At 45.8% G+C, this 27,254-nt stretch overlaps 1 protein-coding gene across 1 annotated transcript; it reads left to right on the top strand.

Moving 5' to 3' along the window:
* The first annotated feature begins 24,191 nt into the window (after window positions 1-24,191).
* LOC136526157 (protein disulfide-isomerase-like) lies at window positions 24,192-27,015 on the top strand. The gene is made up of 3 exons (XM_066518922.1): window positions 24,192-24,409; window positions 26,320-26,550; window positions 26,651-27,015. The coding sequence occupies exons 2-3, from the start codon at window positions 26,389-26,391 to the stop codon at window positions 26,834-26,836; spliced, it is 348 nt and encodes a 115-aa protein (XP_066375019.1). The 5' UTR covers window positions 24,192-24,409; window positions 26,320-26,388; the 3' UTR covers window positions 26,837-27,015.
* The last annotated feature ends 239 nt before the right edge of the window (window positions 27,016-27,254 follow it).

Below are 27,254 nucleotides of genomic sequence, written 5' to 3'. Positions count from 1 at the left end.
GATGTCGTCGACGCAGACATCATCAGCGCATTCCTCTTCGGGACGAACTACGAGTCCCTAATCCACAAGCTTGGCTACTTGAAACCCCGTACCACCCATGACCTGCTCGACATCACCACTAACCATGCCTCTGGTGAGGAGGCGGTTGGAGCAGTCTTTGATGGAGGCTGGGACAAAGGCAAGGCCAAGTGCACAGACCCAGATGAGGACCCCTCCACATAGAGGGGCAAGAAGAACAAAAAGGATCGGCGCCGATCGGACAACACCACGATGGTAGCCACGGCTGATCGCACAGGCAAGCAGCCCCAACAAGGGTTGCCTGACCACTTCAACAAACTCATGGACAACCCATGCACCAACCACGCCTACCCCGTCAAACACCTCTACAAGGACTACGAGCTCCTCAAATGTTTCCTCTGATAGGCTGGCGGGCCAAAGGAGGGAGATGGCAAGGAAGCGACGGCCAAGAAAGAAGGCACTGCAGGCAAGGATGGGGACATTTTCCCCAACGCTGATGAATGCATCATGATCTTCGGCGGGTTTGATGCCATCTGGTCCAAGCGACAGCACAAGGTTTGCTATAGAGAGGCATGCGCCACCGAGACGGCCATCCCCTTCTTCCTCAGCTGGTCGGAATCTCCGATCACCTTCAATGAGAGGGATCATCCCTCCCACGTCGTGAGACCGGGACGCTACCCGCTCGTCATTGACCCCATCGTCGGCAAGAAGCGCCTTACCAAGGTGCTGATGGACGGAGGCAGCAGCCTCAACATCCTATACGTCGACACCCTCAATGCCATGCGCATCCCCTGATCGGAGCTCCACCTGGTAGGCTCCCCCTTTCACGGGGTAATCTCGGGAGCGCAGGCATACCTGCTCGGACAGATCGATCTACCTATCATGTTTGGCAGCCGGGCCAACTTCCGCTCGGAGATCCTCACCTTCAAGGTGGTGGACTTTCTAGGGTCCTACCACGCCATCTTGGGGCAGCCATGCTACGCAAGATTCATGGCAATACCTAACTACACCTACCTCAAGCTGAAGATGCCAGGACCAAACGGCATCATCACCGTGAGTAGTGCCTTTTTGCACGCCCTCGCATGTGACCACAAGCACTACGAGCTCGCCACCACGGTCGTCAACTCGTCCGAGCTCCCATAGCTTGGGGAGTCATCGGCTCTAGCAGTCCCAGACTGCAACAAACCAACTTCCTCGATGGCCTTCCGTCCGCTCGAAGAAGTCAAGGCGGTGGGAATCGACCCCACCAACCCAACCCAGATGGTTCGGATTGGGACCCAGCTCCCAACCAAATAGGAATGTGAGCTTATCGACTTCCTGCGCGACAATCATGATGTCTTTGCATGGCAGCCCTTTGACATGCTAAGGATACCATGGGAGGTCATCGAGCACGTGTTGCGCCTTATCCCGGGCTCAAAGCCCACCAAGCAGCGTTTGTGTCGCTTCGACGACAAGAGGCATAGGGCCATAGGTGAAGAAATCGCTAAGCTCTTGGCAGCAGAATTCATCAGAGAGGTATTTCACTACGATTGGCTCGCCAATCCCATTATTGTAAAAAAGAAGACCGGGAAGTGGAGAGTGTGTGTTGATTATACTGGGCTCAATAAGGCATGCCCAAAGGATCACTTTCCTTTACCGCGCAGACCAGATAATTGACTCCACCTTGGGTTGCGAGATCCTCTCCTTCCAGGATGCCTACTCAGGCTATCACTAGATCATGATGAAAGAATCTGATGGGCTCACGACCTCATTCATCATCCCGTATGGTTCGTACTGCTATGTAACCAAGCCTTTTGGCCTAAAGAACGCTGGTGCCACCTACCAAAGGTGCATGCAGCAATGCTTCACTGACCAAATCGACTCGCTCGATCAGCCTGATAAAGTCGAGCGGCCGAAACCAACAATTGCCGTCGATGTTGATGACATAGTGGTCAAAACAGCCAAAGCTTGTGACCAGATCACAAACCTGGCCATGACATTTGCGAACCTTCGAAGGTTCAACATCAAGCTGAACCCCGAGAAATGTGTTTTCGGGGTTCCGAAGGGGAAGCTGCTTGAATACATCGTGTCCGAACACGGCATCGAGGCCAACCCTGAAAAGATCACAGCCATCTTCAACATGGGCCCCATACGCAACGTCAAGGGCGTACAAAGGCTCACCGGCTATCTGGCTGCCCTAAGCCACTTCATCTCCTGGCTCGGCGAATGAAGGATGCCACTCTATAAGCTCCCCCAAAAGATGGTGTAGGGTTATGAGGATGCTACGCTAGTCGAAAAACAAAAATTTGACCTCATAAACTAGGATCTATTGCTAGTTATAGATCATGGGATTACCACTAGACGCGCAAGTGTAGCGGAAGTGACTCGATGTAGTTGAACGTGTCATAGCAGTGCTGTGCAGTTGCAAGGTCATCCATACGTCCGTCCCCTTCGTGTGGTTTGTCCTTGTGCTCCAGATGCAACACCTCTATGGTATCCACACGTATAGGGAGGAAGCGTTGTGCCTCCGGACTGCTAGGTCCATGAGGAGCAGCATGTGCGGGCATAGGATGGGCGGTGGCTACTACCAAAAAGGTGTGGATCCCTAGCCCCATTGCCCACGCCACTTATTTATAGGTGTCCCTAATGAGCTCCCGAGTTGGAGGCCCATTAGTAACCCTAAGCCTGGTCTAACTCGGATCCAATCCGAATTAGGCTTCTAGCCCCTTAAGCGTGCGACCCTATAGGTTCACACACACATAGACATGGCCCAAGTACTCCTACTCGGCCATTAGTTGATAGCGGCCTCTAGCAAGGCATGTCAACTCCTATGTGTACACAAAGATCATATCAGACGAACCACCACAAAACCACATACTTGTTATTCCCTTGCCTCACGATATTTGGTCCAACTCATAGGTTAACACTTAACCCAAGCACGACCATGCATTTCTTGATCTAATCATTAGAGTGATCCAGTGATATCTCTCTCATATAGAGAGGGGCAAATTCCTTCTTGATTGTCTATGTCTCATAGCATGTTTCCCGACAAAACCAAAAACCCACCTTTATGACTACCCTGTTACGGAGTAGCGTTTGATAGTCCCTGAGTAGGTTGTTTTATATCTTGAATACATACAACAATCTCAAGTCTAAGGACATAACGTACATGATGTGAATAGAGATAATAACAACATCTCACGTTGGGTCAGTCTAGCCCCATGTCATACATGTGCCCACATTATTAGTTTGACATTTCCATGTCTATGACTTGTGAAACATAGTCATCAACTAATAATGTGCTGATCCATTATTCATGTGTGTCCTCACACGAACTCTGACAAGGGACAACATTAGAATAACCATACAAGTAAAAGAGTTTCACAAACAAGTCACATAATTGCTAATCGACACAGGTTGTCTTTAATAAAAATTCAATGAACTCATAATATATCATGGATACAAGGCAATATAATCATCTCTATGATTATCACTAGGGCATACTCCCAATAATCTCCCACTTGCACTAGAGTTAATTTCGAAGATATCTAATATCCATAGCTCTCATGTGCACCTCATGCTTAGGCTGTGGAAGAGCCTTTGTCAAAGGATCTGCAACATTCAAATCTGTGTGTATCTTGCACATCTTGATCTCATCTCGTCTAACGAACTCTCGAATGAGGTGAAATTTCCGCAGTACATGTTTATTCTTTTGGTGATTCCTTGGCTCCTTAGCCTGCACAATTGCCCCATTGTTGTCACAATGTAGATTCAATGGGCTAGATGCATTCGAAAACACACCAAGTTCAATGAGGAACCTCCTCATCCAAACACCTTCCTTCGCAGCTCCAGAAGCTACAATGTACTCGGCCTCTGTTGTAGAATTGGTCACTATCTCCTGCTTGGAACTTTTCCAACTTACAGCACCACCATTTATTGTGAACACAAAACCTGATTGAGAATGTGAATCATCCGTGTCAGTTTGGAAGCTAGCATCGGTGTAACCATTTACAACGAGCTCCTCCTCACCTCTATAGATTAGGAACACATCTTTAGTCCTTCTCAAGTACTTAAGAATGTTTTTAACAAGTGTCTAGTGACTCTCTCCTAGATTAGCTTGGTACCTGCTCGCAACACTTAGAGCATATGAGACATCTGGGCGAGTACATATCATGGCGTACATGATGGAACCAACCGTCGAGGCGTATGGGACCTTACTCATGCGCTTCCGCTCATCAGCTATCGAAGGACACTGTTTATCGCTAAAGCGCATACCATGTGACATAGGCAAGAACCCTTTCTTGGACTGTTCCATGTTGAATCGTTTCAACACCTTGTCAATGTACGTATCTTGGCTTAATCCTATAAGCCTCTTCGATCTATCTCTATAGATCTTGATGCCCAAAATGTATGCTGCTTCTCCTAAATCCTTCATAGAAAAATTATTATTTAGTGAAGTCTTTATGGATTGCAACATAGGAATGTCATTCCCAATCAATAATATGTCATCCACATACAAGATTAGAAATACAACAGCGCTCCCACTTTCCTTCTTGTAAACACAAGGTTCTTCTTCAATCTAACGGAAGCCAAAGCCTTTGACCACTTCATCAAAATGAATGTTCCAACTCCGAGATGCTTGCTTTAACCCATAAATGGATTTCTAAAGCTTGCAAATTTTTCTAGCATTGTTTGGATCAACAAAACCTTCAGGCTGTATCATATACACGTCCTCATCCAAATTTCCATTTAGAAAGGCTATTTTAACATCCATCTGCCATATCTCATAATCAAAATAAGCAGCTATTGCTAGAATGATCCGAATAGATTTAAGCATCGCTACCGGCGAGAAAGTCTCGTCGTAGTCAATTCCTTGAACTTGTCGAAAACCCTTTGCAACAAGTTGAGCTTTATAGATGTGAACGTTTCCATCCATACCCTTTTTCTTTTTATAGATCCATTTGCACTCTATGGGTCTAACCCCATCAGGCGGGTCAACCAAGTTCCAAACTTGATTGTTTCCCATGGAATCTATCTCAGATCTCATGGCACTTTGCCATTTCTCAGAATCTGGGTCCATCATTGCTTCTGCATAAGTCGTAGGTTCATCATCATCTAATAATAACAAATCCCCACGCAACTCATGGATTCTTGCTGACCTTCATGGTTGTGGCGGTGTTTCTATTGCCATGGGTATCTCAACTTGTTCTGCTACATTAGCATCACTTGTAGAGTCCTTCCCATCTGGCTCATCTTAAACTTCTTCAAGATACACCTTCTGTCCACTTTTCTCTCTTTTGAGAAACTCTTTCTCTAAGAAAACACCATTCCGAGCAACAAACACTTTGTCCTCTGATCGGTTGTAGAAGTAATACCCTAAAGTTTCCTTCGGATATCCCACGAAAAAGCATTTGTCTGATTTGGGTGTTAGTTTATCTGCCAGAAGTCATTTGACATAAACTTCACAACCCCAAATTTTTAGAAAAGACAAACTGGGACTCTTACCAGTCCACATCTCATGTGGTGTCTTAACTATGGACTTAGATGGTACCCTATTCAATGTGAAAATGGCTGTTTCTAGAGCGTATCCCCAAAATGATAACGGTAGGTCTGACTGGCTCATCATAGACCGAACCATGTCCAACAAAGTCTAATTACGTTGCTTGGACACGCCATTTCTCTGAGGCGTTCCAAGTGGCATAAGCTGTGGAACAATTCCGCAACTCTTTAGATGATTGCTAAACTCGTGGCTCAAATATTTGCCTCCATGATCAGATCGCAAAGCCTTAATTTTCTTGCCACGTTGATTCTCTACTTCACTCTGAAACTCCTTGAACTTTTCAAATGTCTTAGACTTATGTCTCATTAAGTAGACATAGCCATATCTACTAAAGTCATTAGTGAAGGTTATGAAGTATTGGAATCCGCCTCTTGCTATCGTACTCATTGGTATGCACACATCAGTATGTATGAGTTCCAGCAAGTCTACCGCCCTCTCAGGAAAACCTGTGAAAGGCATCTTGGTCATCTTGCCCAGTAGGCAAGCCTCACATGTCTCGTATGATTCAAAATCAAACGAAGTTAAAAGCCCATCGGAATGGAGCCTCTTAATTTTCTTGCCACGTTGATTCTCTACTTCACTCTGAAACTCCTTGAACTTTTCAAATGTCTCAGACTTATGTCTCATTAAGTAGACATAGCCATATCTACTAAAGTCATTAGTGAAGGTTATGAAGTATTGGAATCCGCCTCTTGCTGTCGTACTCATTGGTATGCACACATCAGTATGTATGAGTTCCAGCAAGTCTACCGCCCTCTCAGGAAAACCTATGAAAGGCGTCTTGGTCATCTTGCCCAGCAGGCAAGCCTCACATGTCTCGTATGATTCAAAATCAAACGAAGTTAAAAGCCCATTGGAATGGAGCCTCTTCATGCAATTCTTACTTATATGACCTAATACCACATATAGGTAGGACTTAACTCATTAAGCCGAGGCTTTTTAGCACTTATATTATAGACAAGGGCATCTTCAAGATTTAAAATAAATAACCCATTCACAATGGATGCAGAAGCCACAAACATGCCATTTTTAGAGATCACACAACTATTGTCTTTACTCGCAAATGAATAACCATCCTTCATCAAACATGAAGGTGACATAATGTTTTGACTTAAACTCGGAACAAAATAACAATTATTCAACTCCATAATAAATCCTGATGGGAGGTGGAGTTGCATCGTCCCGACGTTCAACGCAGCAACTCTTGCATTATTGCCCACGCGGAAATCAACTTCTCCCTTTTCCATGCTTCTACTTCTTATCATTCCCTGCATCATATTGCAAATATGAGCAACCGATCTGGTATCAAATACCCAAGAATTAATATAAGAATTAGCAAGGAAAATGTCCGTAACATAAACAATAAGTGTACAAGCTACGGGAGTACCTTTACTACAGCGATCCTTTATGGATTCTAGGTACAGCTTGCAGTTCCTCTTCCAGTGACCTTTCCCATGACAATGAAAGCACTCAACATCAGCAGGTGGTCTAGCCTTGGGCGCAGGTGGGTTTGGCTTAGAGATCTCATCTTTATCCTTGCCCTTTTTCTTCTTCCAAGAATTGCCCTTCTTCTTAAACTTAGGCTTGTTTTGGACCACCATCACATGGATACTGCCAGCACCTTTCTTGATATCAGCCTCTACTATTTTAAGCATACCACATAATTCATTCAAGCCCTTCTCTGCCCCATGCATATGGTAGTTCACGATGAATTTTCCATAGCTGGGCGGAAGAGACACGAGAATAAAATTAGTAGCTAATTCAGGGCCAATTGGGAAGCCCAGCTTCTCCAACCTCTGAGTGTAACCAACCATTTTGATCACATGTGGCCCAACTGATATGCCCTCTGCTAGCTTGGTTTTAGCAAAAGCCTTTGAGACATTGAACCTTTCAGTCCTGGCTTGAGTCTGGAACATATCATTGAGCGCCACGATCATATCATGCGTTGCATGGTTATTGTCAAACTACAACAGCAGATCTGGTTCCATACAAGCAAGCATAAGGCAACTCACTTCAAGATCAGCATCACATGCTCTCTTGTAAGCATTTTTCTCTACAGCAGGTGCATTATCAGCAGGCTCTTCTGGTAATGGGGTGTCTAGAATTTCTTCCTTTTTCTCAGCCCTAAGAATAATTCTCAGGTTGCGGATCCGATCCGCATAGTTTGTTCCATTCAACTTATCTTTCTCAAGAATTGAACGCAAAGTAAATGGTTGATTGCTAGGTGCCATTTATCTACAACAAAAGTAATGCAAAATACTAAGACAATGTATCCAAGACAGTAAACAATATTAAACCTTTAATAGAATCTACTCCCACTAAAATCAATATCCCTCTCTTGAAACTTAGTGATTCAAGACCCATAACTAACAAGTCTACTAGTGAGCTTTTGCATCACCGCTAGAAGACATGGTAGATTGGTAACCAACTCTTTGCTAATCATATCACATATGACTGTTGTTGTTGGGTAGCATCTCTATGCTTTGGTGCCCAACTACTCATGCTCCAAGGTCCCTAACCATTAGGATGACCTTGTCCAAGTAACTAACCCTTCTGCTGTAAGTATCCGATACGAACCTATCTAGTCAAGGAAAACCAGTGGCACCCTAATTTCATAGACCCACCACCGATTGTACAAGACACATGACAGTGCAAGGTTTGGGGAAGCATTTTAACTTAAACATTGCCAAGGGATCGTTCTACTTCACCATCGCATGTAGACAAAAACATTATCGCACGTGAAAGTAGAACATAGTAAGAACGGCATTAACACAGATATGACATGGTATAGCCCATTGTTCCTTTGAGGATCTCCATCTCCATCGAACTGTTCCTCATGATGATCTCCATCTCCATGATCCATGTATGCCATCCTTCAGTGACGAGTCCACCAAGACTAGCTATCACTAACGCAAGGCAGTGAAGAAAATTACATAGTTGCAGATAGGATCATCACAGTTTGGCACGCAGGCCATTACATCAAATTGACAATATCTTTGTGGCTTTAGCCATATTGTCATACTCACAGCATGCAAGCCATGAATTAATTACATACATGCATCACATACACATAAGGGCTATACCAGTCAAAAATTCCTGCAAAATAGAGTTAACTGATTCCAACGTCTAATCTTAAAACGCCGAAAACACCATCTTCCTGGCCGTTTTTCACAAATCTAATTTCAGCAAAATTGCCAAAGGGGGTGAGAATCAGATGTAAAATTTTTTTTCTCTACAATTTTCGTTTAGAGTTCATCTCAGTCCGAGGTCGTATGCAAAGTTATGACTGTTTTACCGAACAACACTTTTTCTTGCACCCCGGCGCCCGGCAGTAGATCCAATCTATCACTGCTGCGCATCACATGCGCTCGGCACTTGACCTAGGTTCGATTCAATCAATCTAATTGATCTCCATCTTGCCCTGACTGGATTTACATGTATCACTTAACTCGGATGGTGGAATTCCGACCGGTACGAGTAGATCGTTATAAGACCAACACAGTAAAATCATGAACCATGATCAGAGACTCATCTACAACCGCACATATCTCCATACGCATTCATCCAAACCTATAACAATGTAGTAACCGCTCTGATACCACTGTAGGGTTATGAGGATGCTACGCTAGCCAGAAAACAAAAATTCGACCTCATAAACCAGGATCTACTGCTAGTTATAGATCACAGGATTACCACTAGACGCGCAGGTGTAGCGGACCACAAAGTTGCGGTTGTCACTTCATACCCACTTGGAGACATCATTTGCAACCGCGATGCCACGGGGCAGATCTCCAAGTGGGCACTCGAATTCATGGGCCATGACATCAGGTATACCCCTTGTACCGCTATTAAGTCTTAGGCTCTTGCATATTTTGTCATCGAATGGACGGAGGTCTAGCTACTGACCACAGATGTCACCCACGAGTACTGGACAATGTACTTCGACGGGTCCATAATGGTGCCTAGCTCGAGGGTCAGGGTGGTTCTGATCTCCCCAGATGGAAGTAGGCTCCGCTACGCCATCCGCCTCCATTTTTCAGCTTCAGACAATGCCGTGGAATACGAGGCCCTTATCAACAGACTATGCATCATCATCGAACTCGGCGCTACGCGACTCTACATTCGCGGCGACTCAGAACTGGTCATCGATCAGGTCATGAAGGAGTCTTCCTGCAAAAGCCCCCTCATGGTAGCGTACTGCCAAGAGGTGCGCAAGCTCGAGGACAAATTCTAGGGGATCGAACTACATCATGTCCCTTGAAGGGACAATGATCCCGCCAATTTCCTTGCAAAATTGGCCACCAGGCTTGATCCATCCCTGAGTGGGGTCTTCATCAATGACGCTCACGAGCCGTCCACCCGCATCCTAGAAAGTCTAATCCAGACACACCCCGACGCCCAGCTGATGCTCAGGGGCTCTGACCCCGACGCCAAGCCAGCGCTCGAGGGCTCTAATCCCAATACCTCTATGACGGCGTCACTCGTGAACGTCATTGTATTGGCACTCGATCAAATCGACTAGCGAGTACCGCTACTCACCTACCTCCTTGAGGAGGTTGTCCCACCCAAAAGGACTGAAGCCCGATGGATCACTCGACGTGCCAAGACCTTCATCGCGCTCGGTGATGAACTCTACAAATGGAGTCCGTCAGGGGTACTGATGAAGTGTATCCCCACCAACCAGGGGAAGCAGCTCCTCCTCGAGGTCCACGCTGGAATTTGTGGACATCACATGGCCCCAAGGTCGCTAGTCAGAAAAGCATTTCATCAAGATTTTTACTGGCCCACCGCGCTATGAGATGCAGAGGAGGTCGTCCATAGATGTGAAGGATGCCAGTTCTATGCTCGGCAAACACATCTACTGACACAGGAACTCCAAACCATCCCCATCACCTAGCCATTCGCGGTCTAGGGCTTGACATGGTGGGACCCCTCAAAAAGGGCCTAGGCGGTTTCACTCACCTACTCATAGCAGTCAATAAATTCACCAAGTGGATAGAGGCCAAGCCCATCATAAACATCCGCTCGGAAGAAGCGGTCAAATTCTTCCTCGACATTATCTACCGGTTCAGCATTCCTAACTATATCATCACTGACCACAAAACCAACTTCACTGGAAAGAAGTTCTTAGACTTTAGCGATGGATATGACATCAAGATCGACTGGGCCTCGGTCGGGCATCCATGAACCATCGGTCAGGTTGAGTGTGCCAATGGCATGGTCCTCTAAGGACTCAAGTCACGCATCTTCGACAGACTCAACAAATACACCAGACGATGGGTGGTAGAGGTCCTAGCAATCCTCTGGAGCCTAAGAATGACCCCAAACCGATCCATAGGGTTCACGCCTTTCTTCTTGGCTTACGGAGCTGAGGCAGTGCTGCCCTCCGACCTTGACCACGGTGCCCCAAGAGTGAAGGCTTTCGACCATGACCGAGCCATGGAGGCTCAGCAAGACGCAGTCGACCTGCTCGAGGAAGCCCACGAGACGACCATCATCCGCTCCACTCGCTATCAGTAAACTCTTCGTAGGTACCACGAAAGAAAGATCAGGGGGAGAATCCTCGAAGTCGGCAACCTCATACTCCGAAGGACCCAATCAACAAAGGAAAAACACAAACTCTCTCCACCATGGGAAAGGACCCTATACGGTAACTGAAGTAATCCGACCGGGCACCTACCGACTGGAGGACGACAACGGCAACGCTCTCACCAACACTTGAACATTGAACAACTACGTCATTTTCCCCTAAAATTTGGAATTACCGCTTTTTAGTCAACACTTACTCTTGAAAACCACCCTGGCCTAAACAGTTTTAGCCTAGGTCACTCAGGGGCTACATAAGGGGGCTCACCCATGAACGACGAGCGTGGGTCCCGGTCGGACATTTCTGACTGAAGCTCTCCGAACCCTGTCACTCATGCCATCAAGGTGAGCACTACCAACCGCCTCTATTTCCTTACAATCATTTCATACATCCATACATGCATTCATTCCATACGCCCAAACCTCCTAGACAATTCGGGCCCTAAACCGCCCGGGGGTTCGGGAACTAAGCATCGCACGTGTAGCAAAATGCATCACAACGTTCCGTGTTGCGTCATGAAGCGGCGGTTGCCTCATTCGACATGAGCAACCAACAAAGCCAGGGGAGAAAAACATAGATGAGCCCTATGTGGCCCTCGCCTGGTCTGGTAGACCAGATCATCTCAACCTTCTCATTCGATCCTGAACCTCTCGCCAAACCCACAGAATCTTCATCGAGGGGAGACCATTAGGCCACCCGGGTCGGTCTTTGGAACGACCCAGGCATCTGCCGGGTTGCATGTAAAGGAGTAGTGGAATGTCACAAGAGGGCTATGCCGACCCCATCATGAACGATGGACCCAAATTCCACTCGATCACACCCGTTAGCGAACTCACCGAGCGCGTCACTCGAGCCCGAGCGATCGGGACAAGCGACAAAACTCAGCCCCTCCAGTTGTGAGGAACTGAGGATGGGGTAACGCACACAACTCACACCGACCCCTACTAAGGCCCAATAGGGCTCGAGGGCTCAAGAAAAAAGCTTGGGACTGCGACCCTGAACTCACCCCTTCCGACTACGCTCCAAAAACCTAGGTCTACGACCTCGATCTCGCCCCATCCGGATACGCTTCCGACTACGCTCCAAAAACCTAGGTTTGTGACCCCGATCTTGCCTCATCCGGCTATGCTTCCAACTGTGCTCCAAAAACCTAGGTTTGCGACCCCGATCTTGCCCCATCCTGCTACGCTTCCGACTACTCTCCAAACACCTAGGTCTGTGACCCTGATCTCGCCCCACGACTCTAACTCAACCGATCCCATGGCGCGCATCGACGCTAGGATCAGTGAGCTTTGTCTCATCCAAATCCCTTGACTGACTCCCTCGCTCGATCCACGGCGCGCATCGACACCAGGATCAGTGAGCTCTGTCTCGTCCAAATCTAACTACCTCACCCGACCCCACGGCGCGCATCGACGCCAGGATCAGTGAGCTCTATCTCGTCCAAATCTAACTGCCTCACCCAATCCACGGCGCGCATCGACGCCAGGATCAGTGAGCTCTGTCTCGTCCAAATCTAACTGCCTCACCTGATCCCATGGTGCACATCGACGCTAGGATCAGTGAGCTCTGTCTTGTCCAAAACCCTTGACTGACTCCCTCGCTCGATCCACGGCGCGCACCGACACCAGGATCCACAAGCTCCCTCTCACCCAATCTCTCAAAACGACTAAAAACCACCTTGGCTGCACAACGACGTCTTGGTCAACAAAACTCCGTCTCAAATGAAAAAACTCCCCCACTAACAACACAGGAAACCCCCTAGACGGTTCTACCGAACCGCTCGGGGGCTCAGGGGCTACACCTGCGGGTGCGCTCGCGCGCACCCGCCGACAAGACAAAACCCCCCCAGACGATTCTACTTGAATCACCTAGGGGCTCAGGGGCTCTGATGAGTACAGGCCCGATCTTCCGAGAGGTAGCCGGTAAGTTCGATTTGTGGAGATCTCGACGTTGGCGATCCGGCTTCAAATCAGACACGATTCGAACCCTACAACCGTTACACCACCGCTCCGTTGGTTATCAACCAAGCACAACTTGATTGACCTCGCCAAGAAGGCTTTTCCTGCAAGCGAATCGAAGAACACAAGCAAGAAGGTAAAACACGCAATCTGAAATTGCAAATATGAATGACGCGAATATCAATAGAGGGTTCAAGAACTCGGTTCCAAAGGACTAATCGACACAGTAGAGGAGATCAAGAACGGGGGCCCTGGATCACTGTAAAAGGATTTGTCCCCACAGTTACAATGAACGATTCAGTTTCTCGATGGAAAACTAAACTCTAAACAAAACCCAATTGTGTAGCAGCGGCGGCGGCTGTGTTTATAGTCTAAGACTCGACCTAGGGTTGGGGACGGCCAGGGGTTGGGCGCCCACAACTTGGGCTTAAGGCCCGACACGATACATGGCCAAGTTGGCCCAAATAGGTGACGCAGCACCTTGCCGTGGTCACACAGAATGATCCACGGACCTTCTGGAGCTAGGACTAGATCCAAAACGACGGCATCGTCGTCCCCTTTCCAACGCATCCAAGAACGGCCCGTTTCGATGTCGTATGAGGAAGTTATGACTGAAACAGTGACGACGTGTCTGCTGAATCCGAGGACGACGTGGCAGCTGAGTTGGAAACGAATTGCAACTTGGGGAAGACCATGGCGTCGGTGTGTCCAGCGTGGCGATGTCCTCATCATCCTCCCCTTCTCGAATTGGAGTCGTCCTCGACTCCATCTTGGCGATGTCCTCATTATCCCCTCCTTGTAGAATTGGAGTCGTCCTCGACTCTATCCCATCATCAGCGAACTCCTGCAAAAGGTTAGTGACAGCAGGCAATGCACCAGACATAAAAGGTTGACAAAACATAGCATAACATGGTGCATCAGGATTATCACATAACTCAGCAGTAGCAGGAGTTGTAGCAAGAAAAGCACCTCCTCTTAACTTAATCCCATTATTTTTAGCAATGTCTGTTGGAGGTTTATTTTTGATCTCATTAGCATGTTTAATAATATCCGTAGGAGACAAAGGCAGCAATGTAATTTTCTTGTCCTTATGTAGGATAGTGTATGTATTAGTTCTACCATGGTGTAAAGCATCATTATCAAATTCCCATGGGCGACCTAACAAAATGGAACAAGCTTGCATAGGGACAACATCAAAATCAGCAGTATCATGATAAGAACCTGTGAAAAAGCTAATGCGTGCTGATTTAGTTACCTTAGTCTTACCACTATTATTGAACCATTGAAGTTTATATGGATACGAATGTTGTCGTGTGGTCAAGCCAAGCTTGTCAACCAAATCTGAACTCACCAAGTTGTTGCAACTCCCGCTATCAATGATAGTGAGAACACGACAACCCTGCACAATGAGATACATGTGGAACAAATTGTGGCGTTGGATCTTCATCTCTTCTTCATGACCCACACGTGTACTCAACACACGCTGCACAAGAAGGCTAGGGTAGTCCGCGGCAGCAGCCACAGAGTCAATGGTGATGGCCTCCTTGTCATGATCGCCCTCGGTGGGATCTGCATCAATGTTAGCAGCAAGGGCTAAATCATCTTCAACATCACTAGCACTTACATATCCATCCTCGGTAGCAATGAAAGCGCGACGACTTGGGCATTCCTTCATGACATGTCCCATGCCTTTGCATCGGTGGCAAATGATTTTAGAGCTGGACGAAGAGGAGCTAGTAGAAGCACCCAGAGTGCCACCTTTCTTCAGCTGTGGAAACTGCACATTAGACAATTTACTTACCCCGGAAGAAAATGGAGGTGTAGATGGCTGTGGTGCAACAGGAAGCTTGGGCGTCTTCGGCTCGAAACGCTGCTGAAAATTCCTCCCATTGTTAGACCTGAGAGGCTAGTGTTGTTTGCGTCCCTGTACTTCTCGTTCGGCCTTAATAGCAAGATGATACAATTGGGAAAAATTGCGCCATTCTTTGTAATCAAGTATGTTCTGTATATCATGGTTTAAACCACCAAAAAATCTAGCACTAGCATCATCATCATCTTCATTTATACCACAACGTGCTAAACCAATAAGCAATTCTTGATAGTATGCTTCTACTCCTTTATCACCTTGTTTTAAAGTTTGTAGTTTTAAACGTAAATCACGTTGGTAATAAGGAGGAACAAAACGAGATTTCATACGTTGCTTTAAAACATTCCAAGTTTGAGGCACAGCAGCAGCATTATTGGCATTGCAAAGATCACTCCACCAGAACAAAGCAAAATTAGTAAACTCACTAGTAGCAAGTCTAACTCTATGTTCAGCAGGAACATTATGAGAATCAAATTTTTGTTGAACAGCAAGCTCCCAATCTAAATATGCCTCTGGATCAACATTACCAGCAAAAGGTGGTAGACTAAATTTAATTTTAGCAAAAGGATCATTATTACCATGATTATTACCTGCCATACCACGACGATTGAAGTTGAGGCGGCGACGGGCACCACCGTCAGCATACGCATCTTCATCACCAGCATCTTCATCATCAGCACGATAAGGTGGAGGGCGTTGCTCAAGCTGTTCAATGCGGGTGACCAGATTATTCACGTTGCGCGTCAGCTCGGTCATAAGATTGCGTTGTTCAGTCATGAACGTTGCAAGCTCGCCCTTGGACACGCACTCATTGAAGTCCGTCGGAGTTCCTGCCATGGTTAGAAGATAGAAAAAGACAACACCAAAGTATTATCCCTATCAACTAAAAGAAAACAAGTGGTGGTGGTAAAAGTGGAATGCAAAATCACAAGCGGCTTACCACCGTCTTGCCTGTATTCTTACCAACGCCAAACAGGAGCAAAACCAAAGTGGCGAAGCAATCTATTGTTGAGCATGGGTAACAGTTGCAAGATGAACCTGTGCTGACAGAAGAATATGTGGAGCTATGGGTAGGCACACAATATGACAGCAAGGATTAGCAATTAACGAGTGCAGAGTAGCGATTGTTCAATCTGGATCCAAAGTACAAAGCACAGGTGCTGGCTAAGACGTGTCGAGACGTAGCGCAACAAGGTGAAAACAAAGGACGATCGAAAGAACTCACAGAACAAGCAAATAGCCCGGATTTCTCCTTTTTCCTGAATTTTTCCCTGATTTTTCCAAAAGGCACTAGTAGGAAACAAACTTTTTTTTTACTATTTTTTTATACTTTTCTCTAAACAAGGATCACAAAAGATGCAACCACAAAAATTAGCACCTACAACTGAGGTGGGATGTGGTCTACAGAAATTCAGCACGTTCTCTGAAAAGCGTGCAAAAACTTTGACAATTTTTTTTCTATATTTTCCCGAATTTTTTTGGCAATTTTGATGAAACCAAACAGGGCGAAGCAGAGTTTGGGTCGGGTCCAAATGGTGTCAAGAAGCTGCATAAAAAATTTCAGATTTTTCTGATAAACGAGCGAAAAGTTATGCCTGTTTTACCAAAGGTATCTCAAGGTATGTTTTTCGGGAGGCACAACACGGCGGCGGCAGTTAGGGCAAAGCGTCCCTAAACTCTAACACCGATCACAGCAGTAGGTATTCGCCTGATGATGTAAGGAGGGCTGCGATGCAGGCAAAATAAGAGCGGCTGGCAATCTATCTAGGGTTTGCGCGGCGGCGAGAAGTTACACAAGGCGGCTAGCGGGGCAAGTCGAGTAATGTGGTGGCTTCGACTTGTTGTTTGGGAACGGTGGATGGGATAGCGGCGGAAAACAAAATCACAGCAACGGGCGATTGAACTACGACCACGAACACAATCCTAAACCAGCAACAAGACTCGACCACGGACACAAACTCAACAACACGAATCTGAAACGAAATTGCAAAGGCACAAAGGGCGATAGGACAGCGGAAATTGAAATATTTTTGGGCTTTTTGTGGACTCTAGGTAATGAACAAATATGAATCTAAGGCAAACGAGATTATACCTCGCGGTAAACCTGAAATATCTGATACCAATTGATGAGTATAGGCCCGATCTTCCGAGAGGTAGCCGGTAAGTTCGATTTGTGGAGATCTCGACGTTGGCGATCCGGCTTCAAATCAGACACGATTCAAACCCTACAACCGTTACACCACCGCTCCGTTGGTTATCAACCAAGCACAACTTGATTGACCTCGCCAAGAAGGCTTTTCCTGCAAGCGAATCGAAGAACACAAGCAAGAAGGTAAAACACGCAATCTGAAATTGCAAATATGAATGACGCGAATATCAATAGAGGGTTCAAGAACTCGGTTCCAAAGGACTAATCGACACAGTGGAGGAGATCAAGAACGGGGGCCCTGGATCACTGTAAAAGGATTTGTCCCCACAGTTACAATGAACGATTCAGTTTCTCGATGAAAAACTAAACTCTAAACAAAATCCAATTGTGTAGCAGCGGTGGCGGCTGTGTTTATAGTCTAAGACTCGACCTAGGGTTGGGGACGGCCAGGGGTTGGGCGCCCACAACTTGGGCTTAAGGCCCGACACGATACATGGCCAAGTTGGCCCAAATAGGTGACACAGCACCTTGCCGTGGTCACACAGAATGATCCACGGACCTTCTGGAGCTGGGACTAGATCCAAAACGACGGCATCGTCGTCCCCTTTCCAACGCATCCAAGAACGGCCCGTTTCGATGTCGTATGAGGAAGTTATGACCGAAACAGTGACGACGTGTCTGCTGAATCCGAGAACGACGTGGCAGCTGAGTTGGAAACGAATTGCAACTTGGGGAAGACCATGGCGTCGGTGTGTCCAGCGTGGCAATGTCCTCATCAGGCTCCTGTCGAGTTCATAAAACTCGGGGTCCCTCGGGGACCGACTTCCACGCCAAGGCTCGACCTAGAGTCTAAAACGATAGGCTGAAAGGGCGGCCCAGTCACCGACCAGAAGGTCTAGCCAAAAAGGAACATCGCCCACTCGTCGGCTACTTCGGCCCACCTCTCCGACCGGAGCGTTCGCTTCGACTCCAGCCGCCTCTAGACGGCCTCTCCGATCGGAAGGCCTGGCCCAAAAACACTACTTCCGACTCCGACCCCGCGTCTCCGACCCAGGTTTGGAGGAACCCTGCTCACCGCTCTTCTCCGACCGGTGCACTCAGAGCCAACTGGAGCCATCCGACCAGGGACGCCCACTCGATAGGAACCAGGAGACGTGCAGAGAAGAGCAAGGCAAGGCTCACAAGTCAATACCACTGTACTAGGGACCATACCCTGCACAAAACAGTACTCTGCAGCCACCCTAACACAAATAGTATTGTAGGCACCGACATCTCCCTCTACAGTATTATAGGCACTGCTAGAACACCCATACGGTAAGGCCCCCCAGTGCCTCTAGGCATCGATAGCGGTATGGGCACCGGGATTTACCGTACCGAGTTAACATAGTGAGACCCCTCACATGCCTTCAGGCATCAAATAGTGTTTGTAGGTACCGACGTCTACCATCCCTGAAAAAGGCAGCACGACCTCCTTGACATTCTACAGTGACATCAACAGTGTTGTAGGCGCCTACCATTATCTTGTACCCACCGGTGTGGGCAACAAGGCTCAGTAGGCGTGGGCAACAAGGCTCGGTAGCATACGTACCCTCACCCTCTTACTTGTAAGGCCATCCCCTTTATCTATAAAAGGGGACGCACCCCCTCCAATAAAAGAGAGCCCTTCTTGAAGATAACAAGCACCGATCAAGTTCACTAGCTCACGACCATAGAACCGCCGGGTTCGGACTCTAAGCACACACTTGAACACTTACTCATAGCGCAGCTCCCGTCGCTCCCGGCCCTTCCGACCGGAGCCGACCGGACCTCCTGTACACCCCTTCTTCCTCCTTCTCGTTTGTAACCCCACAGCAAACTTCGAGCACCTGGGCTCAGGAATAAAGTCACTAACCGACCCAAACTGGATGTAGGGCACGTTGCCTGAACCAGTATAAATCCTGTGTCATTGAGTGCTAGGCCACCTCCGATCACAACGTACGGTAAAACTATAAATATTCACTAGTTGGTCACTTTCTGCACCGACACCTTTTGCCCCTCTCCCTCCAAGCTCGTTGCAGTGAAGCTCCTTCTATATTGTATTTTGTAGGGGTTAAAAAATATCCTATAAGAGAGGTCTTAAAGGGATATCTTTGTGCAAAAGCTCAAGATGAAGGCTTGAAGTAAACCTTACTACCGAAAACCAAAACCTCAACCTGAAAATTTTATCCAAAGTGATCAATCAATAACGATATTCAGGTGGGGATCCTCCCCCACCATTGACCTTCAAAAAAATTTATCCAAAGAAAAATTTTAATCAGAGCCTCCAACTCGGCCTCGATCCTTAGGTCAGGAGCTAGGAGGTGAAAAAGAGGAGGGGCCAGATCAAAGACTCAAGACGAATGCTAGACATGGTCTCAAGAAAACAGAAGGTTGGGCATGATTGCCACTTGGATTGTAGTTACATAGCATGATCTAACTATATATAGACAATTTTATACCTTAAGTATTCTAGGGATATAGCCGTTAGGTTGGACAAGAATTGTAGATGTTCAACATTGTTTGGAAATATGAATATCCAATGTAATCATGTTTTTATTCTTCATTTTTTCTTTTATGCATCATTAATATTACAAGTTCCTACATGGTTTTCTGCTAATCCAGCTGATAAAAAAAATGGGAAAGAGAACCAAAGAAGGGAAAAAGAAGAAGAAGCAAAGTTTTGTTTTATTGATCCTCCATTCGTTCTTGGTGAAAATATCTAAAGCGGACGAACTCTAATCAACTAATTTGCCAAGTTCTTCATTTCTTTCTAGACTTTAAAATTCTGTTTTCATTTATGTTGTCAAAGTCCGAAAGTGACAAGTGGCAACTAGGGTGTTGCATTGGTATGGTGAAATCATCAGGGTTGTTTGGTTGACAGTGGCGGACGGCTACTACCTGGGCCAGGTAGGGATGAAAACGGTACGGATATTTTCCGATCGTATTCGAAACTGAATCCGTTTAGAGGGGTTGAGATCTGTCCGTATCCAAGTCCAGATACTCAAATCGCATATTTATGATGTCGATATCCAATCGTATCCTATCCGACATAGTTGACACTATCCGTATTCGAATCTGAATCCGGACAGAAATATGAAAACAAATGTAATATCAGTGATATCTGTCCGTATCCGATCCGTTTTTATCCCTAGGGCCAGACAGTGTCTCTACACGTTCGCCTGTTGCCTGGCCGGGCATTGTCTAGGAGGCCGTGCTCCAATTAGCCCCATCATGCACAGCACTCACAAGCGGCCAAGCTGTCTAAGTTACATGCACATTATTACTCTATATTATAATCTTACGGTACGACTAGCGTCTGGACGTCTGGACGCACACGCATGTTTGACACCCGTGCAGCCTATCCCCGTCTGCTAATTCGCCTCGCCCTGCACGCGCACCCCATCACAGCCGCTAAGCTCGCGCGTTGGATAACTCGCCTCGCACGCGCAGTCTGCCTTGTCCACCTCGATTCGACACGCCCCCATCCGTCTAGCCGTTCGCCGCGCCCAGCCCCGCACGCGCACCCTGCCCTGTCACGCCTCGACCGCTGGCCCCTAGCGCACCACGTGCCACGTCCGCCGGCCTCCGACTCGCCACGTCCCATTTCATGGTGCACGTGCCGTGTCACCATCACTTCCCATGCCCCGTGACTCTCTGAACAATATGAAACACATGCAACATAAAACACTTGAATGAGACATACGTCTAAATTGCAAAATATGTGTGAAACATATACAACATTAGATAAAACACTTGCAACTTGCAATATGAAAATACTTGCTGCAACATATGATTGAAACAGACAAAACATTTAGAACATACTATTGCAACATATGTGCGAAACATATGCAACATTCAGATCAAAACGCTTGTAACATACGTCTGGAACAGATAAACCATTTGGAATAAACGCTTGCAACATGCCTCTGAAACACTTGCAACATGTGCAACATCTCTGTTGTACTTTTGCAATATCCCTACGAAACAATTGCAACATATCTTTGAAACGTTTGAAACACTTGAAACATACATTTACAACATAGGGGAGGGGAGACATGGGTCGGTTGATTTTGGCCGTCAGGCTGGGAGCCGACGACGAGGGGCGGTGCGCGAGCGCTACTAGCATCCGGCCGCACTCATGGGTGCTCTTGGTTCGGCCAGAGACGACCTTGAGGCACCCCGACACGTGCGCCCAGTGGCCATTGGTAGGGGCGGGTGCTACGAGGCATCCCGACGACGTTGAGGGTTGGGTAAGAGGCCGAGGAGGTGCGCGTCGTAGGCGGGAGCGAGCAGCATGGGCCGAACCGGCGAAGCAAAGTGAGGCGCGGTGCTCGTGGGGTTAACGCCCGTGGCCAAGCATTATCGATAATCTTATGGATCCATTATCCAGAAGGCCGAGGTATAATATGAATAGCTTAGTCAGATAAAATTTTAGATGAAGTAACAACTCCAATGAGCATCACTAGAGGCGAAGGTGGCTACAGTTCATGAGGTGCACTTGCACTCATGGCAAAATAGAGAATCAATGACTAAAATTTCATCGTGAATGCACACACGCACCCTCTTTTGTTTTGCTCTAACTTCACTATTTAGTAGTAGCCGCTTCGATGTGGCAACAAAATGAATATTATTTTTTATTGCGAGGATATCAATTTTCGTGGAGACAATAATAAATGAAATCAGTACTCAAAGTGTAGTTAAAAAAAAACTCTCGTTAAAGAATAGCCAACAATACAGAAGTCGTTTTGTTAAGCACATTACGAAAAACGCAACTGTGCAACTGTATAAACAGACTTGCGATGAAAAAGTTTATAAAACTAAGCGGAATTTCTAACCGTCTATCGGCTGTTTTTTAGTTTTGTCGTCAGTCGATTATTCTGTACAAGGCTTCTGTGTATTTTGTGGGCGGGTTTGTCTTCGTGGGCTAGTTTCTCGTTGAGTCTGATTATTATTGTTCAAGGCTTTGTGTCTAATCGGGTCTGAATACATCCAGGTACCCAAATTTTTCGAACTCCGTGCCTATTGCGTTTCGGCCGCGGACTCTTTTCGTTTGCTACTTGTGTTATTTTATTCATTTCTCTCTATTCCTCTCTCGAAGTATCCATCCCGCTCCCGTCGTTCTCCCTCCTTGGGTTTCCTGTTCATCTTCCAGATTCCAGAAGCGGGTGGGATGCGCCGCTTTTGGCTGTAGCCGCGGGGTAGTGTCTATGCTGTAGCGCCTCTCCCCTATCCTCTGAATCGATTTATCACCGGTTTTGGTTTTGGTGTCTGTCGATTCATCTCCTTCCCCAAATCGTCCGGTGGAAGATCTGGTTTGCCTCCTCTAACCCGCGCCGTTGTTTGAGAGTTCATTTGTGCTTTTGTTTTCGCAGCGCAGGTACTCTCCCCCTACCCGAATCCTATGTGCTTGTAGTTTGCTTTCTTTTTTTTGTTTTCTGAACGGTTTTGGTTTTCCATGAGCAGGCAAAGTTTCCTTAAATTTATTCAGTCGTCTATCAATCAGACAGTTGTTTCTGCATATTATTGTTCTTGATTCATCGGATTGTAAAGGTAGTTTTAACACGATCTCATGCCTTCTCTCCCTCCCCTGAATTATGCAAAAAAAAAAAAAAAATCTGATGCTCATACCCCTAATCTGTGTGCTGTGCTCTAAGTTACTGTGGATCTATGTTGTTTTTAGTGTCCACTTAGCTCGGATCTATAGTGTTTTTAGTGTTCACGGTGGGTTGGATTTTTTTTTTTGGTATTCTAGTTTCAGTTGTAGTTACTGAACCCATCCCGATTCAGTATTTCAGGTTATTGAGTTTTAGTGTTTTATGTTTGGCACTCGTCTGCTGCTTTTGCTTGATTTTTCGTGTGCCAAAGATGTTGGTTTAGTTGTGTGTGCTCGGCATCTGCGCTGCTATCCGATCCATTGCATTTCGTGAGCGAGACTTTGCTGTGACTGTACGTGTGTGAGAGGATGAATAAATAAACAAGGAGAGGAAATCATCGGTCATCAGCTTTAGTAGCAGCATGAGCTTGCGGATCATCAACTACTGGTTCTGGGTTGACGTACACCTCTGCTTGCTTGAGATACTCTCCGCATGCAGTCTCTCGTTGCTGGTGCTGTGCGCTCCTGTGTGGTGTGCTTTTGTGTGTGTGTGTGTGTGTGTGTGTGAGATTAGCTACCTATATATGCATTATATTGACAAATAATTCATTGCCGATATACTGCTGCCAAATGTTGAGAACCATGATGAGTATTTGCTTTTATCTTTCATTTCATTGGATCAAATTTGTGAATATGGCTTATATAGTAGTATTTAGCAATTGATACTACTATTTCGTATGTTACTTATTTTTTGTAGGCGCCGGTGCATCATATATATTTTGTTCAGCAACAGTTTTACTTTGTTCTTTTCATTTTGTCTCTAGTCCAAAGTGGCATGTTGCCTCTCTCTGTCTAGTTCATTGCCAGAAATTAGCCCTTGCTCCCACAAGCAGAATTTTTGTTTAAGTTTTGTTCATAAGTACATTAGGATGACAGTGGTTCAGTGCGTTCGAGAAAATTCATAGTATTTGCTGACTGAGGTGAGTGTGTTTTTTCATTCCCTGTGCAATGTTACTTTCTTGATACAGCAATCTACATTTATAATTCATTGCATGCTTGCCTGTTGTGCTTGTTTTTTTATGGTTGTTAGTTCCTTCTAGTACTTTCCTTTTTTAGCTTCAGCTTCATGGATGCTCGGCCCATTAAGATCTATGTCTCACTGGTTATTACCTGACACTTTCAGTTTAGTTATTAGTTTACTCTAGTTTTATTTTAGTTTTTTTTTCAGTCTTAGTTTAGGTTTCAGGGTATCTAGTGACGACATCCATTGTCAAAGGATTAGAAAGTTCAGTTCAATTCCAGTAGAATTTATTTTCAGTTTTACTTTAGTTTCAGTTCAATTTCAGGTTAAGTTATTTATAACCCATTTTTAGTTTAAGTTCAGTTGAAGTCCAACAAGTTTAGTTTAATTTCAGTGTAGCCTATTTTTAGTTTAATTCTTGAATATTAATTTCTTGTTTGCAAGTTTTTTGGTTCAGATTTCAATTTAATTTTCAGTCCAGAATATTTAATTTTCAGTCCAGATTTCAGTTTTCAATTTTCAGTACCGATCGGGGACCGATTCCTCGGTTTGGTGTGCGCAGTTACGTCAACAACAAGTTCAGCAACCAGGCCACCATCAGTGCGGATTTTGTCACCAAGGAGGTCCAGATCGACGACCGCCTCTTCACATTACAGGTCCGCTTGCTTCGTCTTCTTACCATTCATTTAGGTTTCTCTTTCACTTGCCTGGGGATATCTATCTCCCATGATTCGTAAGCAAGCAACGGATGTAGTGAATAGAAGGAGCAGCATCATGATTTATTTTTGTCCTATGTCCATGTTGCAGCAGCAGCACTGAATGCACATCTGAAATCTCACAAGTTGAAATATTGGGTTTATGCAGTATAAATGAAAATACATCCCTGCCAAATGTTAGTCTAAATGACAATTGGGTTTATACTGCCAGACTGATGCATTCAGGCATGTGCATTTGTGTTTATGCAGTCTGATGCCACCTCTGACAGTGCTACATTCAGAGATATTAAGAACCCTGAACTGTTAGATACAGAACTATATTATCAAGCATGATGGACTTTGTGTTTTTCTTGACTTTGGATAAGGGTGAGTTTGATTTCCAATAGGGTCAGTTTGATTTGTTTGTTTTGTCTGTGGTTCAGTTTTAGTATTTCTTTTTTTTCTTCAGTTTCAGTTTCTGAGCAAGTTTTTTTTGTAATGTAGTAATATGATTCACGTAGCCCCATCTCGTGCCTCCGTCAGCTTGCAGTGAGCGTGAGCTACTGCTAGAATCCATTCTGCAAGGCGTGGTGGGGTGGCGGTGGCTTTTTGCACCTCGTTTAGTGGTGTAGGCCCATCTCTCTAGGGCTGTTCGACCGTTGGCGAGCAGGAAGGCATGCTGTCGCTGCAACCCCGTGCCGCAGTCTGCACTCCGTAGAGGCCAGCGTGCGTGCGTCCTTCTCTATAGAGCACGCACGAGCGCGATAGGAGTACTTGTTAAGGCCTGCTCATCATCTACACGTACATCTTCTTTAGTTTCAGTTGTTATGTTTTTCGAGTGTCTGTTTTTTCAGTATAAATGTTCCTATTAGTTTCAGTTCAATGAGTGATGGTTAATCCATTGGAGTGATATGTTCTTGTGCATCACAATTAGGTTGTACTCGTATTTGTTGTGCCACATGGTTCCTGAAGCTTATATTGTAATTTTGGTACTCTACCAGATAAGATGCATTCACGCAGCAGAATGTAGAAAAGGTCTGAAACACTGAACCTTGAAGGGAAAAATGGAACTCTGAACCTCAAATCGAGTAGAATTTATTTTCAGGGCATGCATCCATCGACTTGAGCTTGCTCCTGCTAGCATGATGTTGCGCTGATGCCTGAAGTGTTTTATTTTAGTAATGTGATTTTGTTCTCCTCTGGGTGCTATATATTGTTAAAGAGTTTCCACCTCTGCTTGTATACATGAGACCTTGAGTGTTGGGTATTCAATTATTGGCTCAGTTTTTTGTGAGTTTCAATCTAGTTTCTTGAACTAGGCTTGCCCATTTAGCATTTTTAGAATTACATTTTACTCATACACCTAATATCTAAATCTAAAAATATTTGAATTGAAGTCTTCAGTGTTGTGCAGTTTAAGTGCAGTGCTACTTTATACCTGTGTGACCATGTGACATTATATTTCGGTTTAATATCTTGTTCGTTTTCTGTGGTTGGTATGCTTGATTTTGACGTCTGTGTGATGCTCTTTTTTTTTTCTTTCTTGTCACATGTACAATATTAGGCCTGCACTTGGCACTTGCAACCTTACTGATTTGTTACTTCTGTGTTTTTACTGATGCTATCGTTACATGATCTCTATTAATTGTTATATCTAATGTGGTCGAATCGAATTTGCAGGTGTGGGCACTGCAAGAACCTTGCTCCACATGTAATGCTTCTCCTATCCCGTGGTCACCCCCTTTACTTACAGAAGGGCTGTGTTCTGATTGGTTTGATCTCATATGCTAAGCTGCGTTTTCTTTGATGTTTCAGTATGATAAGGCGGCCCAGGCACTTAGCAAACATGACCCACCGATTGTTCTCGCTAGGTTGATGCTAACGAGGAGAAGAACAAGCCGCTTGCTACCAAGTACGAGATCCAAGGTTTCCCAACCATCATGATCTTCAGGAACCAGGGGAAGAACATTCAGGAATACAAGGGCCCTAGGGAGGCTGATGGTATTGTGGATTACTTGAGGAAGCAGGTTGGCCCTGCGTCCAAGGAGCTAAAGTCTCCGGAAGATGTTGCGACCGATTTCGATGACAAGAAGACCTACATTGTAAGCTTCCAGTTCAAAAATTTCACCTGTTTTTATTCAGTAGTTACTTAATCTGTATTATGATGAGCAGGCCAAGTGATCCTCTTGAGCTTTTTTATAGGTTGGAATCTTCACAGAATTCAGTGGCACCGAATTTACAGACTTCATGGAGGTCGCTGAGAAGCTGAGGTCTGACTATGACTTTTGGCCACACTTTTGCACGCCAACCACCTTACCATGCGGTGATGCAGCGTTGGAGAGGCGGCGCCATGATAAAACAGACCCCCCTGTGGGGATGCCATTCTAGAGGAGCTTCAGCCAATATAATGTTTTTTGGCAGATTTGTTGGTGGTTCATTTGATTTACTAGGAGTCTGTACTTGATCCCCAAAATTGTAAGCATGATTGATGAAATGCAGTTTTCAAGTCCAAAGATTGGGGATAGCAGATAGTGATGAAATAGTATAAGTAAACCTTATTTTCAGTTGATTCATCGTCCTGATCTGCATGTTCTTCTGGTTTTGGTTTTGCTCTCCCTTTCGTCCTCATCTGTCCCCTTCTCTTTCTGCCAGACGTTATAGATATTTTTCTGGATGGGTCGGTCTGTTCTCCCCACTTCCTTCAGGTGTCTTTCTTTCTTGTCCTTCAAGGATGGTCTGTTATTGGATTTTTACATCTTGACCCACTACGATAACGGGTTTTGGTCTCATATGTCGTACGGCTCAT

Source organism: Miscanthus floridulus, chromosome 2 (genome assembly GCF_019320115.1).
Source record: "Miscanthus floridulus cultivar M001 chromosome 2, ASM1932011v1, whole genome shotgun sequence".
In the NCBI taxonomy this organism is placed as follows: domain Eukaryota; kingdom Viridiplantae; phylum Streptophyta; class Magnoliopsida; order Poales; family Poaceae; genus Miscanthus; species Miscanthus floridulus.
Note: the sequence above shows the minus strand (reverse complement) of the source record. Positions and strands in the feature narration are given on the sequence as shown.